Source organism: Ambystoma mexicanum, chromosome 7q, assembly GCF_040938575.1.
Source record: "Ambystoma mexicanum isolate Mex_15411 chromosome 7q, UKY_AmexF1_1, whole genome shotgun sequence".
In the NCBI taxonomy this organism is placed as follows: Eukaryota; Metazoa; Chordata; class Amphibia; order Caudata; family Ambystomatidae; genus Ambystoma; species Ambystoma mexicanum.
The window spans coordinates 945,175,468-945,193,319 of NC_090941.1; the positions used below are offsets into that span (position 1 = coordinate 945,175,468).

The window sequence follows — 17,852 nt, forward strand, 5'->3', positions numbered from 1 at the left end:
CTGGTTTGATCACCCATTTTTTACTTCTTTTAGTGAAGGCCTTATTGTAGCGAAGCGTCCCCAAAGTTCCGGTCGTCCTACTTTGTTGACGGCCAACATTATGGTTATGTGCCAAGACCGCTAGAAGAGTCCGATTTATCATGCCCTCCATGCCAAAATGCAATCGTTTTGGCCTGTACTTTAGGCACATATTGTGGAACACCTCCAAATCTCCTGTGTGGCAGAATTCCGTGAGTCCCCTCAAATCTCTTGTTATAGTTTTATCAAATACAATCTTTTCAATGGCTTTGTGAGTGGGTGATGAAGGAATCAACCACTTCTTCTTCCGTGCCTCCTCTGTGGACAAATGGCCATGTTCACAATTCAGGAAATGTTGGTTTGTGGTCCAGCGGTGAAAGTTGCTACAGTGTAGCATTACTGACCGCCATTTTTCCAGTAGAATTTCCAACGACCCTCCACATGTTTTTGAGCTCCACCAAAGATGGTTGCTGATTGACTTGGACCACTGTGAAATACCTTGCATATCTTTTTTTTTACCTGCAGCCGACATTTTTTTATTGATTGTTTTTGCAAGATGCCATACGTCAAATTGGTGATTTATATTTTTGTACTCTTCTCTCATTGTCTTGGCAATTGAAACGTGTCTGTCCGTGGCTATCAGGTCGATCACCATTCCCCGCGATTGTAGTTCTTGCAATGATGCTACAAAGCCAACTTTCTCCATGGCCACTGAGGATGTACTTTGTGACACCTGCATGACCACCGAACTCACAATCTTCTTACTTTCCATGTCCTGAAAGTGGTAGGTGCAGTACTTGGCTCCGTCATCTCCCTGAAACATAGTACTTGCGTTAATAAAGAAGGAAGTATAGCGGATGTAATCACGTCATATGATTTTGCTTGATCGAACTGTCAGTATCCATACCTCGAAATGCATAAGAACATCAAGGGACGATGTAACTGCAGTGCACACTTCTGCAAGCTGTTGCGCCGACCCGTAACTGCATGCTTCCCCTTCTTCTTGGACTAATGCTCCAGCGACTCCCTGAAACATAGGACTTTCATTAGTAATGAACACAATATTGAAAAAAGAAGACACATAGGAGGGCGACGACAGAAGGACATATCAATGGCTAAAAACGAAAGAAACATTGTGTAACAATCACGCTAGAAGAATGCAAGATCTGATGATCTCCATCGATGGAACTGTCCGGAAACGTACCTCGAGCATCTGAGTGACATCAACGGTTGTCGTCAATGCGTTGGACTCCTCAGCATCTCCCTGAAAGACAGTTCTTGCATTATTTTGGATAACAATAATTATAACTGAAAACAAAGACTAGAGGACGAGTACAAGGGTGTACCATTAGGTAAAATAATTACACGATAAATTAAAACTATTGATTTACATGCCTAAAACAAGTCAGTGGCAGAATAGCTAAGTAAGATTACCCGATAGGCGCTTGAAGTGGCTGATGACTGCAATAACGACACGGATGGAGAATCTTCCGCCTTCATATTGAGTGGATACATAAATGGGGAAATTATTGTTAGCTAATGCTACACACTACCGCAAGGCCGAGAGCTAAATACGTAAACTTGACTCACCAGTGGAGGGATGTGGACGAATAGAGTGGGAATAGCGGTTGAGAGCAATTTTCGCTTCGCTCGCGGTGTGTTCTTCTTTATTAGCAATGATGTGGAGTACATGTCTGAGCTAAAGTGCCTGCTGCAGATGCGGTATCGATCACCCCTCTTGTCCGCAAAGACTTCTAGGACTCTACTTTCAAGCTCAGACGGTGGATATCCGCAATATCGGACCCATTCTCTTATCTGATCTATTGTCTTAGGGAAAACATGCATTATAGTTCCTTCAGATTTTTTATGGGTCTTCGAAGGGCAACCGCCAATGGAACAGGCAGGCATTGTGGAAAGTTCTGAAAAGTAAAGATCAACAATTCTATATGAATACCAATGTGTTAAAAAATTAAATGACACATAAAAGGTTCAATGCAAGGTTCGTTTTGGTTCTTGGAACTATACACGTTATTCACATGCGGATCAGTATTTCAATAACTTTAAAAAAATTGAAAAATAATTTGACTAAACTCAGAACATGTGACTAGTTCCTTGCATGTACTGTCTTGAACGAAAAGAAATTGGACGCAAAATGATTATGGTACATGGCCTTACCTTGACGAACAAACAGTTAGATGCAGGGATCAGAGTAGTTTCTTGTCGTAGAACAGGGAGCAGTTCACAGGTTGCAAACTGACGAGTTTCCTCGAAGTGGTCACGGAAGTTCACAGAGACGAAGAGCAGATAACCAGCATCTTCACGGGTTGACTAGCAAAGCGCAAAAAAGTTCTCATTAGAAATATGAAGTGGGTTATAAAGAATTCGAAACAGGGGTGTGTTTGTGAATGAATGACGTGTATATGTCGTGGCATTATGGGGTTTGCAGGGGGGCGTCCAGCGTGAGGGGGGATGCTTGGCAGGAGACACGGGGTCTGGAGGTAGACATGGGAACAACAACCCATGCTCTATAGACCACTTTGAAGTGTACATGGTCTTTGGCACCTCTTGGCCTTTATCGCTCCCTGACAGCTCCACTTGCCAGCACAAGTACCCCGGTGCGAACTGCCTTTGATAGGGCGGGGGGTGGATTGGGGCGGTGGTCGTGCAGACAAGACACAGGAAGACTCCTGAATGGAGACACACTTATGTGGATTGCCGGGGGGCGTCCAGCGTGAGGGGGGATGCTTGGCAGGAGACACGGGGTCTGGAGGTAGACATGGGAACAACAACCCATGCTCTATAGACCACTTTGAAGTGTACATGGTCTTTGGCACCTCTTGGCCTTTATCGCTCCCTGACAGCTCCACTTGCCAGCGCAAGTACCCCGGTGCGAACTGCCTTTGATAGGGCGGGGGCGTGGATTGGGGCGGTGGTCGTGCAGACAAGACTCGTTTGCCACAGGGCCTCACCAAGGAGAGGCCATCTAACTGCATGTAAGAGGCAGGCTGCAGGATCTAGTACATGGAAGGCAGGGGGGTGAGTTTATAAATACCTCACCCTCCCAGGAGAATATATGGATGCAGTTCACCCTGGAGACCCTGGATGCCTAGGCAGTTAGTCAGCAGCAGGCTGGCCTGTGGTGGCAAGGCGGCACGGGCCAGAGGGGGTCATCTCTGTACCCGGTGCCCAAAAGGATGATTTATTATGATCAACTATATTGATTATTTACCTATAACCATGTTTTGTATCAATAAAATCCAACAGCCTTTTATTGCCAACGCTTGAACAAAGTGGGGTGGTAATTATTTTTGGGGGAGGAGGCAAGGCCGGGAGGCTTGATGCCAACCCGCAAAATAACATATGTATGTCTGCTGCATATGGGTTCAACGGTTATGTGGATTGAAGGTGGGCGGCCAGCGTGAGGGAGGATGCTGGCCGGAGACATGTGGTGTGACAAGACAAGGCACAGGAAGACTATTCAATGGAGACACACTAGATTCATTTAAAAAATCAAAACAACCATTGTTAAAATATATGTTGGGTTTTATTTTAGATCTTAATTTCAATTGAACATAAATAATAAACATTACACATTGTAAAGTTCCGGTTGCAGCACATCCAGGGAAAATCCGCGGTATTGTCCACTGTCGCTGGGGAAATGTTGTCTAATGGCAAGTACCGCACAGGCAGGTATTACTCTCCGAACGCGGTGTCCGAGCCTCTCGTGAAGCCACCAAGTGAAGCAACGATAGGCCACCAGCCTGTACCACCTGTGAAAAAGAAAGATGCAAACTGTATTAAAATGACAAAACTTTCTTATCACTGTCGATTCAGGTAAAAAATGTCATTCTGCTTTGAAAAAAATTCTATCTAGAAAATGCACAATATGGAACCAATTTACATGCATTCGAATGATATGTAGATGTAATTTTATATGTGGGAGACGACCATGAAATAGTAGTGGCATCACTGACATCAAAACCAGAGTATACTTACTCGTTACTCAGATTACGCGGACGAACAGTGCCGCGAAGTTCGTGCATAAGCACCATCATCATCCTCAACACGGTCCGTGAGAGGCAGGCTTCCCTGAACTCTGGCAGCTCGGTGATGCATTGCGGACTTGGCTCGCCTTCCGAAATGTAGGCCAAGCACCCGGAATTTTCACGGCAGCAGCAGTTCTCCTCCTCAGTTGGCATTAGCTTGCACCGATTGCACATGCACCAGGTGGAGACGCCGTCCATGCGACATGGTCCAGGCTCTTCATCCGTTGACTGGTCCTCCCAACTGTCGTCCGAATCCGCATCGTTTTCGCGTGCTTGCCTTTCCAGTAGTTCTTCCTCGGTGTACTCGGGCTCGTACATATACGGCATTATTGTAGCCATTGTGTGGTAAAGAAAGTAAAATAATTTACAGAGATGGTACAGGTGTTCACGAGGCCTAGAAGCGGCGAAGGTAGCTGACCAGAGCACAGAAACGTAGGGACAATAAAAAAAAAAAGTCCCGGAACTATCCTTTAAGCAGAGGCGGGCTCACTGGGGCAGATGAAGGAGCCTTCTTGAAGATCGATGCACGGCGGCCATGATGGAATGCCCTACCGTCATGTGGTGGATGGAGGCCCTCATGGGCTCAAAGCAAGGGCTAATGTGCACACCCCACGGGCAGATGAATTCAGAGGCCCAGACAGGGTCTCATACGGCCCTTGTAGGAGGCCCTTCGAGGGGGCCAGCGATGGAAGTCTTATGTTCCTTCCCCCACCTCTCATTGTGGTCAAACCTGTACTAAGCTCAATGCTTTTGTCATGGCATGACTTTGTAAGAGTGAGCATTGTTCAGTATATACTGTGCAGGATATTCTGTTGGGTGAAACTAATTTAATCTTGGTATCGACACTGTCGCTTCCTAAGTGTGAAGCCAGACTGCTCTGTCATCTTACCATTGTGAGTGTTTTGAATAACTTGTTGAGAAACCCTGCCCACTCAAACAAATTGGTCTTCTTGAACATCTCACCAGACAACTTCAGAAACGCCTTCCTCACAGTGAAGGTGGGCATTGAATGAAGCAAATAGAAGTTGCCCGGGTGACTATATGGTACACGTCTACTTGATGCATACCACCTGTGCACTCCTCCAGCGATTGTGTTGTAAATAGAATGTATATCAAAATTGCTGAAAGTAATATCTGTAATAAACAGAACTAGTACTTGACTAATCATTGGAGAGAATCTTCTTTTTAATTAAAGAAAGGAACCATTGCTCATCCCACTGTGGTAAAGGAAAAAAAACACTGAAGGCATAGAAAAGAATGGCATTTCCTAAAATAATGATGGTATTCCATCCGACTAATCCAAAAAAAGGAAATGTTATTGAAAATAAAAATGGTTGACTGCACAGGTGTGTGATGTAGAGGGTTTGAGTGGACAGATTTGAGATATTTACTTGAGTTTTGGGCAAATGAAGGGAAAAGGTTGTTTGTTGGACATGAGTGTATACTGGAAAAATTAAGGTTAAGGACGGGTGTCTCCTTATTGAAAAAACATGTCAGAAAATGGGAGGGGTAAACACATTTCATCATTTTTAAAGTCATCTTCAAATATTGCCACTGTAGCTAATTCGTTCATAGTTTAAGTGTATCACAACAGGCATTGAAAATTTGACAAAAGAATTGTAATACATGTTAAAAAAAAGAATCGTAACCGCTGAAAGATTATAATTAAAACACGGTTTCTCGCTGTTATCCTTTGTTGTATTCCCAGAAAAAGGAACACCTATTTGGAATCCCAAAAAGAGATGCTATAATTGTTTTAATCTTTTTTGTTTGTGACATCATATGACGTTTTTTTCATTCTTTGCACTGTACTCTAGAAGTGCGCATTGCTGCGGTTGAGGCCTTATGCATACTCGCTCAGTCTTCCTCATCTTTTGCCGAGAAGTGTCTGGATTTCCTGGTGGACATGTTTAACGATGAGATCGAAGAGGTACGGCTGCAGTCCATCCACACACTGCGAAAAATTTCCAACAACATAATTCTGCGAGAAGATCAACTTGACACTGTGCTGGCAGTACTAGAGGCAAGTATATTCATTAGTTATTCAGCAATAATGGTCTGCCACTTGTAATCATTGCAGTAGAAATTCAGTTAACTTTACTTGGAAGTTGTAATTAGTTCAAATTAAATTGCAAAAGTGACTGAGTGGCTGTCTTCTACACCAATCCCAACTTCAGCTAAGACAAAAGCAAAACCACTTAAAATTCATACAATCTTTGAAAAAAGGCTAATGCAAATTAACAAGAATGGCACAATAACACACAACCATATAATGGATACCCACCAACATATTCCAAAATTAGTACCATGATACTCCAGTGGCATATTAAGTGGCACCAAGTCCATCTCCTGTATTGGTTAAGAATTCCCATTTTGAAGATCTTTTTGATCATTCTGCAAGCTCATCTGCTTCACTCTGTTATTGTGGGTCAGAAAAGTCATACGTGTTGTGCTGATGCTCTCCTAGAAGCCATGGTGTAGTCTTAGCATTCGCTGCCTGGATGAACTCTGTAGCTTGCTGCTGCTCTTCCACATCTCTGCTCCTCCTGTGGTGTCTTTGATGAACTCTTGAAGCTCTATCATTAAGATAATTCTTTAAAAACCACAGCCTGCCGTTTTGAGCACGGTAGTGCACTAATAGCTACCGTGCAGTAAGCAAATACAAAGGTGCAGCCAAAAAGAGAAACATAAAGGTACCACTGCCACCAATCTGGTCTTTGCTTACTGTGGTAAAAATGCCCATATTCTCTCAGAAATGGGAAAACTTTTCTCTGCACTTCTTACAAGAAGTGCTACAATTGACTTAAATTGTGGACAGGATCGACCTGCAGTGGTATCCTTAAGAGTGTATCATTTCCCCCAGTAGGAATTGCATTGGTCTAGGTTGTGGGTGAGGTTTAAAGATACCTTGGTCCCAAAAATCAAGTCGGTCACCAAATAGTCAGCAGAAGTGCTGAGGGTCCCATTGAAGTGATTGGGAAAGCTGAAAAAATAAAACTCTTTCCTAACATAGACACACCATTTAAAAGAGAACAGCAGCAGGGTGAGCATGCACAGCCGCACAAATATGTCTTCAGGGACATAGAATAATGCTAATCCTACTTCCCATGTAATGAGGTGCATATTTAACGGCTTAACATTTGATTGATTGATTGGATTCACATGCTCATAAATATTCCGTCGTCAGGCTTGGAATCCTCGGTAAAGAAAAAAATCAGTTTCAGTTTCGTTTCTGAAGTGTCTTTCTACTAGTAACCAATCACTGGTCTCTGGGGTCATACTGCCCCAGGCAATGACTCCCCTCTACCTAAGCCCCTCCTCTGGCAGCCATCTTCAGATACTTACTGCACGTTCAAGTGTTGGGAGTCCTCCTGCTATAGCTCTCAAGCTTTTACTGCATTTTGCGATTTTTCTAAGAGTTTAATCTCATTTTTTTGGCCAATCGAGCCTCAAGCTCCACAGATTCTACTTCCGATGAACGGGGACCCGTTTCGGAAGTTTTCATCGAGTTTCGCTTCTTGGAGGATTCCAGAAGATCTTTGAGGCCTACCCCGCGTGGACATGGCCCAGGATAAAGGAAACACGACACCCGGATCCAAGCTTTTCAGGAGCTGCCCTGGATGCGGATTACAAAATGTCTTCAAGGAGGATGAGCATTTTCGATGCCTCTACTGCCTTCACGAAGACAAAACGCACGTGGAGAAGGACTGCGCGTTTTGCAAGAACATGTCCGAATGGACTATGAAGGATTGTCGTACCTGCCTCAGCAACTGGCTGGAAGGGGAAGAGCCCAGCAGCAGGTGAGAAGAAAAGGAAGTCCGAGCAGTCTTCTAAGACTTTTGAGGGCACCCCGGCGATGGCGGGACCAACAAAAGGCAAAGCACCACGAGTCCGCGTGCACCGGGAGCGCCGATCGGTCGGGCTCCTCGGCTGCCAGGCAGGGCGCATTATCACCGACGCCATCAACCACGAGCCAACGCTCTGGCTCAGGGAAAAGGAAGTCGGAGAACCCGGTTAAGCTTCGGGAGAATCCCCGGTCGATCCCGCCGGAGACAACCGAGGGGGAGCGAGGCAGTGACCCTCCCCGCAAGGTGAAGGCCTCAGGCGCGCCCAAGGTCGCGAAGGCCCTGATTCACCCGGTTAAGGCCTCTACCGAGGGAGTCATGCCGGCCCTGGCAGAGGCTACCCCAGTGGAGGCGACCTCGGGGCCTAGAGTTTCCCTACCACCGCGGAGGGAGACAGCGAGGGGAAGAAACTGGACGCCATCGGACGGCGGGTCATCTCGTCTGCGGCAACAACGATTAAAGCGGCCAACGACCTCGCGATTGTGGTACGCTACGACAGGGAGCTGTGATTTAAGATCACTCCCCTGCTGAACTTCCTCCCGGATGACAAGAGGGCTGAGGCCCTGGAGATCCTACAGGAAGGTGAAGTGGCCTTGGACCACGCCATTACGGTGGCCACAGACATTGCTGACACCGGTTTTCGCCAGATGGGCAACAGCGTTTGCCTCCGTCGTCGCGGCTGGCTCAAGGCGACCGATTTACGCCAGGGCGTTCAGACCAGGGTTCTGGACATGCCCTTCGACGGGAACAACCTGTTCGACAAGACAGTGGACAATTCACTGCAGGCTATCAAGGCAAAGGCAGACACAGAGACTGCTCGGGACTTAGGTGTCCTTCAAAAGCGACGGCCATCCTTTTGGAACACCGGAGGCAAGCAAGGTGCCTCCAAAGGATTCGGCGGAGGCTCCTCGTCGTACCGCCAGGCGGCTCGCTCCTCGTCGCAGGAGGCCTACAGAGGACGTGGCAAGACGGGAGGATCTCGTCGTCAAGGAGGCCAAGGCGGCAAGGCTGCGTCCAATCAGGACTGAACCAGCCATATTATCGGGCCCCCACCTGAGCACCCCGGTGGGAGGCCGGCTGGCGCATTTCGTCAGCGTGTGGGAGTCCATCTCCACAGACCGTGGGTGCTGGATGCCCTGGCCCGCGGGCACACACTGGAATTTCTAAGGCAGTGCCCCCGTATTCCACCTGTGGCCAGGAAGGAAAACCACGTCCCTCAACTGCTACTGGAGGTACGAGCGATGCTAAAAAAGGGGGCCATCGAACTTGTCCCAAAGAGGCTCTGGGGCTCCGGAGTATACTCTCGCTACTTCCTCGTCAGGAAAAAGACCGGCGGATGGCGATCCGTCCTGGACCTTCGTCGTCTAAACAAGTACATCAAGTCCCAGAAGTTCTGGATGGTCACCCTCCAACACGTGCTGGGACAGCTGGAGGAAGGGGACTTCCTATCATCGCTGCACTTGGAGGATGCCTACTTTCACATCCCCATTCTAAAAGGACATTGAAAGTTCCTGCGATTCGTGGTCCAAGGGCGACACTATCAGTTCAAGGCCCTTCCCTTCGGACTGAAGTCGGCGCCCAGGGTATTCACCAAGTGCCTCGCACTAGTGGCGGTGCAGCTGTGCCTGCAGGGGATCCACGTCTACCCCTACCTGGACGACTGGCTCATCCGAGCGAAGACAAGAGAACTCGCCGTTGTGCACACAGCAAAGACTGTCCAACTGCTCACAGATCTGGGATTCTCGATCAACTTCGCAAAATCCCACTTGGTACCATCGCAAGTCGCCCTGTTCCTGGGAGCCAGGTTCGGCACAGTGGCCCGATTGGGTTCTCCGTCGGAGAAAAGGACGAAGGCCATCCTGGGCAAGGTGCAACGGTTGTCAACCATGGACGTGGCCAGGATGAGGTCCATCCTGAGTCCCTCCTCGGCATGATGTCCTCGTGCATCTACCTCGTGCGCCTGTGCAGGCTGCGGATGCGCCTGCTGCAAGAGTTCCTCGACGCCCGTTGGATGCAAGCGGCTGGCAACTTCGAAGACTGGATCTCGCTCAACGAGACCTTCCGCCAAGCGATCAGGTGGTGGGGCACCCACGCGCATCTGGCAGTGTGCATGGTCTTCCAGAATTCGGCGCATCAGGAGACGGTGACGACTGACGCCTCCCTGGAGGGATGGGGTGCGCACACCGTAGATCTCCACGCAAGAGGCCTTTGGCTCCAGGAGGAGAGGTCACTGCACATCAATGTCCTGGAGCTCCGAGCCATGTTCTAGGCCCTCAGGTCGTTCCTTCCGTCCCTCAATCCATGCCAGACCCATGCTGGAGAACAACAGTTACAGGTAAGTAACTTGTTCCTTCATTGTCTGTGTTGGCCTTTGCCTTAACGGATACAATTCAAAGTAACCTGTATTCCCCTCCAGAATTGGCAGCCCCAAAGCTTAATGAACTGTTGCCTGAAGTTGCAGTACTTCATTTTGCTAATTCCTCCCACCCCCATATTCTCTTGGTACACTTCCATGCCTTATCTCACCCTGATATCCACCTCTTTCTGGTTCCTGTCCTCCACTTATATCCCCCCTCCTTTGGGGCTGGTTGGACTGCTGGCCCTGGACAGTCAAAATCTCCCCCGCCCCCTCCCTGGGTCATGTATGTGCGATGCCCCTTTTTTAAAAAAATAAAAGGGGATAAGCCCTGCCCTCTTTATCTATGCCTGCTGGCCACGGACGCTGGATAGTAGCGTGCGCCTCAGCATGTCTATAGGGGTTCCCGGCTGAGCTTTGGAAAGGGTTGGTCAATGCTCATCTGGGTCTACAATATTTAAAGCATTTCCTGGGCTGGTCCTCAGACTTGCTGTCTGTCCTCTGGGGCTCTGAGTTCCCCAGGGCTGTTGCTGGGTCCTGTGGTCTTGTTCCCCTCCCAGGTTGGCTCTGAGCCACTCCAAACACTGTACAGGCGTGCAGCATTTTGCAATTCCCAGCCGGGCCTCCCGGTCCCCAGCTAACCATGATCCCTTTTAGCAGCTTGCTCAATTTTCGAGCCGTTTGCTTCCTGTAAGCCTCTGGAAAAGGTTGTCTGATAAGTGGTCCAGGTAAGGCAGGGGCAACACTTTGGCACACACAAATTATGGCAGTAGCGAAATTGGGGGATGTGATCCTCTCCCTTATTTTGAGATCCTGACCTCCCTTATTTTGAGATCTTGACCTTGGATTGTACCTTCTGTGGGAACCTCCACATAATCTGCCCCCTTTTCAGACAATGCTAGGGGTTGGACTTGTTGCACTTTTCACTTAATCTGTTGAGTCCAGTTGCTCTGTTCCTTTGCAAGTTGTTGTGCTCATCTGAACCTCTAGGTTCTTACTGTTTCACTTCTCCAAGAAACAGGAGCCATGTAGCCTGCCAAAGGCTCTTCATGGCTGTTTCAACTGATGAACCCTTCTGTATAATGCCGTGACCCTGGTAACATTCTTCCAGCATGTAGACCTCCAGTAGCTTCTCCTGCAATTCTTTCTTCGAACCCCAGCCTGTGACCTGGGCTAGGGTCACCATTGGGCTTTCTTCATGTTGAAGCTGCTACAATGTCTTTTATCCTTTTGATCCTGCCAGTGTTGATCTGTATTTCTGTTGCTGACCTTAGCCAGCCAAATGCTGCTCCAGTAACCCACCTCTGCAATCTGCGTCCATGTTGCTTTGAGATGACTTATTCAGTTAGATCTCTTTATTGGGGTGCATATGCTCAATGCAGACCCAAGCTTATTTGTCTGAGAACCAAAACTCCTCTGGCTGCTGATGTCTGGATGTTTTTTTTCAATCTCCAGGTCATCTGTCTGATGAGTTTTGATCATTGTGCCGAAGTCTCTTCATTGGGGTTCCTCCAGGGTGAGATCGATTTCCCCTTCCTAATTATGCCACCCTGCTTTGCCTCTGTATATGTATATAGCATACTTGTAGCCGAGCAAGCTCCTACTGCCAGACACCATCCCTCACTTCCATTAAAAGGTCAGTAACTGGAGGATCTCCAGCTTCAGGGAAAGCCCCAGAATGTCATTTGGGATGGTGTTTGCTTTCCAGGTGTAAGGTGTCTGAACCTTAAAAGGGACCTTGTCCCTAGCTAGTGTTATGTGGCTGGCCCCTGCTCTAAGAATGGGGATACTCCCCATAACACCCCTGGGCCCATCACATGTTAGTTTGGGGAGACATTTGGTCCCCTTCGTCAACTCGGTATAGGTTACCAGAGTGAGGCTGGGAACTTTGTGTCAATCCTGATTGACATCTTTCTGTCCCAGCGTAGTTGTGTTTTCTGAACATTTTTCAGTTTTCAAGTTACTTACCTGTAAATTGTAGATATTGTCTTCTCACAGCTTTTCTATAAATATTCTAATTTTACAGATCTAAATGTGTGGGTCTTCCATTATAGATATCTTGAAGCACTCGGAGTGTCTGTATGGAATTATTTGTCAGGATTGATAACTGTTATTTTTTCTTTTGTAGGATTCTTCACGAGATATCCGGGAAGCCCTCCACGAGTTGCTCTGCTATACGAATGTATCTACCAAAGAATGTATTCATCTTGCTCTTGTGGAACTGTTAAAAAATCTGACCAAGTACCCCACCGATCGGGACTCCATATGGAAGTAAGTTCAACTGCCTTGTTTTGTTTTGCAGTTTAATAATGAGTTATGTAACTTTTATATAGTGCTTCATGCTGCTCTCCTTCAGCTTCTAAACACTGTAATATTGGATATTATTGTGAGCCAAGTTAATGGTACTTCTCTTTTCCACATTGCAAATAAAAAAGAGCACCTTCGTTTTTTTTGTTTAACAAGAAAAATACCTTTCTGGTACTACTATCGCATAAATGGCAGCTGTAATGAAGTTCTTTTCCTGACTTTATAGGTAGATGGCCGCCAAGGTGGCCGGTGTGTTGCCACAAGCCAGGTGATTCTGGGCATGGGCAGAGTGAAATTGATCCCCCTGGCTAACCTTACCATGTCATGCATGAGAGGAAGTGGCTACCTTACTTTGCCACATTAGAGGCTACTTTTCTTATAGAAAAAAAGTTATAAGGGCTGGTTGTGCAGAGCCAGCAGTACCTGCATACTCCTCTCCACTGGTGTGGTGCAGAAATCCTATATAAAAACACAGAGGGAAGGTACATAACCAGGACCTGATGTAAGGCAGACCACTCAAGCAGTTGATCTTTCACAGGGCCTCCACACACACATGACTAAGGCCTGTTAGGTTAAGGGAGTCCTCGCCAAGAGTCGGCCGAGCGTGTCTCAAGCAGGGAAGGGCCACCCATGTCAAGAGATTAACCAACCCCAAGTGCCCTATCAAAACTGCAAGCATTCACAAGGGGCAGGGCCCATCAACATGGCAGCTGCTTAAGCAGGCAAACCTGTGTCCCCTTTGCCCAAATTAAGGTACCAATGTAGGGTGAAGGCCCCCTAAAAGGAAAGTCCTGTGGAAGAAGGTTTTGCAAGTTTAGAAAAGGAGCTCATTCAGGGATGGCTGTTGAAGAGTGCAAAAGGAGCAGGCGACGGGACAAGTGGAGAGACTTGGGAGGTTGGGTATAGAAGAACCCATGAGAATTGGTTTAAGGAAGAGATAATTGGCTGGAGGAGAGAACCAGGAAGCTGTGGAGAAAGAGACCCAGTACCCTGTTGGTGGGTGGAGGTGGTGGTGCGAGGGAGAGAGATCTGAGATTAGTTTGATTTGAGAAACTGAGCACCTTCCTCCACATTTGGTTAAGCCACTGGGAACATCCAGGACTCTTCCCTCAATCAGCCCAAACAAAATTTGAAGACTTTTGCTTTAGCTATTTTTGAACCTTCCCGCAATACCCTTCCACTTACCACACTACCATTATTATCGTAATAGTTGATTTTTTTGTACACATTCACAACCTTAAGTGAATTGCTATAGTTTGTACTTAAAACCCTAATAAAGTTCTTTTGGGAAACGTATTCCACATCTGGTTCATGTCTGACCCATGAATGCAGGCTTTCCCATTTTTTTAAGTCCTGTTTCTTTTAACGAATACCTTTTATTTAGCCATCTTCCACCTGTTCAGAGTTAGGAATATCCATATATGGTCATACCTCTTTATGGGCTCTGTCCAGAGCCCCAGAAGGACATCTGTGTTTTTGAAACTGGTTTGGACTGGTAAAGGCTGCCAGAACCTCCAATCCACATCCATGCCTCTGTGATGTCATGGATGCAACTGGGCTGGCTTTTCAGGATTTGCTAACCACCGAGTTTGAATGCTGCAGGTCTTCCCATAAGTGAGTTTGGGTAGCCAGCTTCTAAACCTTGTGTTTACCATAGGAGGTTTCCAAGTCATGCAAAGGTCAACCACTAGAATTCCTGTCTGCAGCACTGAGGGATCATTGAAGAATGCTGGTTTGCCGCTGTACCCACCATTGTTCCACTCTAACATTCCTTCTGTCCTCATTCTTCTTGATCTATCCTCTGATTTCGATACAGTGAACCATGCCATCCTGATCAATTATCTCTGTGATGACCTGGGCATCACGGGTCAGGCCCTAGCATGGTTGACCTCCTTTCTATCCGATCAACCCTCCCAGTTCCAACTTGGTCCTTTCTCTCACCCACCTTTCTCTCTACATGTGGTGTTCCCCAGGGTTCTAACCACTCACCCTGGCTCTTCAACCATTACTTGGCTCCTCTGGCCCACCTCATCTCTACCTTCTGTTCTAACTTTCAGTGTTATACAGATGACACTCGGCGCTTCTTCAGGCTCCTCTCAGCCTCCTGATCTCTCGCTCATTCCGGACTGTATCTGTGATTCAGGAATGGTGTGCCTCCAACAATATCTGCCTTAATGCCAGTAAGACTGAGATCCTTCTCATTGGGATCCCTGCTCCCGCTTTCCCTCTTGCACTCTGTCCGTCCGCACTCGGCCTTCCACCCTCACCTTCCTGTGTGGCTAAGAACCTTGGTGTCTTCTTCAACTCCACCCTCTTTCTCTCCTCACATCTGTAAGAAGTCACACTACCAGCTGCACCTCGTCAGAGTTATTCTTCCTTTCATCTCCTTCCCTCAAACCTCTGGTTCTGTCTAGGCTGGACTACTGCAACAGCCTCTGTCTAAATCTGCCTGCCTCTACTTTCACCCCTCTGCAACTCATCCTAAACAGGACTGCGAGACTTGTCCTTGGCCTCAAGCCCAGGGATCATATCTCTCCAGGACTGAAATCTCTTCACTGGCTCCCAGTGGCGGCGAGGATGAAGTTCAAAACCCTCTGCATTGTCCACAAGGCCTTCTGGGGCCTGGGACCCCAATACCTTTAACTCTCTCTTCCTAAGTATCTTCCTTTGCAAGCTCTTCGCTCATCTGCCTCCAACTCCTTTAGGGTCAGCCGCTTCTCCAAGCAGCGAGTTGGTGGTAGATCTTTCTTTTGTGGGGGCTTCCCCCTGGAACAGCCTCCATGCCGCTCTGAAACTTGAGGAGAACCATCTCCAGTTTCAGAAGCACCTCAAGACCTTCCTCTTTGCTCCTGCTTTCTCTCTTCCTCTCCTGCTGATCTCCTGGCTGAACCTGAATTGGCACTGGTTACCTGACTACCCTCTGATCTCGGGCCCAGGTCCTCTCACCGCCAGTTGCACGCCTGCAGTCCCCCCCCCCCGGCAACCCTTGCACTTGGGGACTGTTTCTGTATCCTTCAGCCCCTACCAGCACTTGACCCCTGAAGTCCGCTCTTACCCCTGCACTTGCCACCAGCTGGCCGCACTTTTATGTATTATCGTTATTTATTTTACTCTTATTCTATGTACTGCACTGCCCCCTGTCCTTTGCCCCTCCCCCAGCACTTGCGCAATCTCAATGTCATCTGCCCTAGTAGGATCGCTGTCTGTCTTCCCTCTGTTTCCCCTCCCTTGCCTCGTCGCGCCTTGAAACACTCGTGTATAGGCACGTTATAAATGCACGTTATAAAGCTACAAAACCATTATATTAAAAAAAGACAGTCACAAGGGGGCATATCACTATTTTCCTAAAATGGTGGGCTCCTTCCTTTTTCAACATTTCTTGTGCGCTTTCTGTTTCTGAGGTCTTCCCCTGTCATTATAGGCGGGAACGACCTCAGTGGCTATTTTGTCTTCGGTGGGAATCCTGTGGCTTCCCTGCCTAGGCTCCAAAGTGTCTGGAAAGTCAGCAAGCGAGGGAGGAGTGTAAAACCCTGCAGCCTTTTATCTTTCACCTTGCAGGAACAACTCCCAGTGGGGGGCTGGCTGTCCTCATTGGACAGCCAAACCACCCCTTGCTGTAGTATGCAGGGAGAGAACGCAGAGGTTGTGCTGTATTTTCTCATAAATTCTCTGAACCTGGAAGTTGCTGACAAGTCGGCCACTGCAGCTGAAACCGAAAAGGAAGATGAAGAAATGAATGCCGTAGCGATTTCCATTGACCGGAGAGCCTGCTGTGTATCCAGAGCCTCCTTTAATCCTTCCTTCCAATCAACCTGATAATCACGAAACGGACGACCCCAACCCAGAGCCCAGTGAAATGCACTATACTCAAAAAGGCCTGCATTTCAGCCATCCCACATCGTGCTTCGACCTCGCAGGGCTGCAATACCCCAATACCCTGGGACCTCAAGCCATTGTGCGGTGCACCGTCTTCCGAATCGAGCTGAAATTTTGGTGGCATCCTGCTGGAACTCAATAGACATGATTTGAGTCCTAAAAGTCCCCTCATCAGAGTGCTGGACCTTTAAAACAACGAGAACCCGACCGCCGATATTCAGTCTTCACCAGCATCGGGTCTGGCATGGATTCACATGCTCATTAATATTTCCTGTCATCAGGCTGGAAATACTTGGTAAAAGAAAAAACTGTTTCACTTTCACTTAAAACTGTGTTTCTCCTCTAAACAAATCACTGTCCTCTGGGTCATACTGCCCCCATCTAATGACAGTCCTCTCCTTAAGCCCCTCCTCTGACAGCCATTTTCAGATTTTTACAGCCAGCTTCAGTGTTGGGAGTCCTCGAGTTTGCTCTCAGAGCCATTTGTACGTTTATTTGTGTTTTTGACGGAAAAGATTCTTTTTTTGTTTCAAAGAAGCCTGTGTGCTCTTTTCTTAATCTGCCGGCTGCGGGGACCCATTGTTGGTGAAGTTCTGCGCCCCTCAGGGCCAAGATCGTCATCGTCAAAGATTCTGCAAGGCCTTTGGGCCTACTTCGCGCTCCCCGACCATGACAGAGGAGGAGGGGAAGGTCCCTCTTCAGGCCCTGCACCAAATGGGGCTGCAGAACATGTTTGTGGAGGACAAGCACCTGAAATGCCTCTACTGCTTTCACCCGGACCACAAGGAGGTTGAGTGCGAGATATGCCTCGGTTTCTCCAAGAAGACAGCATAGGACAGGCATAGTAGGCTGGCGGCATGGCTTAACGCCATGGCCTCTGACCCGTACAGCGAGCAGGGTCATGCCTCACCCGGATTGGCCGGTTCGAGAAACGGTCTTCTAAGTCCGTCAAGGGCACCTCATCCGTGGGGGCCCAAGATAAGGGCAAGAGCCGCAAGTTCACCGGGCCCAACATAAGGCCAAGAGCCACGAGTCCACCAGGTTTGCAGCAGAAGGGGGTCTCAAGGTGGATAGGGCGCGATCGTCATCACCTTGCGCCTCCATTGCCTGCCGGCAATCGAGCTAGTCTTCGAAGAGGAAGTCACCTACCCTGACTAAACTACGTGAGAAATCCAAGAAACGGATGGAGGAGAAGGGCAAACAGCCTAAGCAGGCTTAACCGGCGCAGGCTAAGACCTCGTCGGAGACTCTGTTGATGACTGCTACTGCCACGACAGCTAGGGGCGCTGATCCTGCCAGCGTAGCCCCCACGGCTCAGAAGGTATCTCTATCCCCAAGGTGCGACACCGCGCAGTGACCCTGGCGAAGTCTGCAGACATGCCAGAATGGTTGAAACCGGCTCAG

At 48.1% G+C, this 17,852-nt stretch overlaps 1 protein-coding gene across 1 annotated transcript in view; it reads left to right on the plus strand.

Annotated features, from left to right (window-relative positions):
* Nucleotides 1-17,852, plus strand: part of INTS4 (integrator complex subunit 4) — a 1,642,132-nt gene that overhangs the window by 726,890 nt on the left and 897,390 nt on the right. The window contains exons 11-12 of the mRNA XM_069639944.1: nt 5,882-6,087; nt 12,394-12,536. Of these exons, the coding sequence (XP_069496045.1) occupies nt 5,882-6,087; nt 12,394-12,536 (349 nt within the window). The remainder of the gene's footprint in view (nt 1-5,881; nt 6,088-12,393; nt 12,537-17,852) is intronic.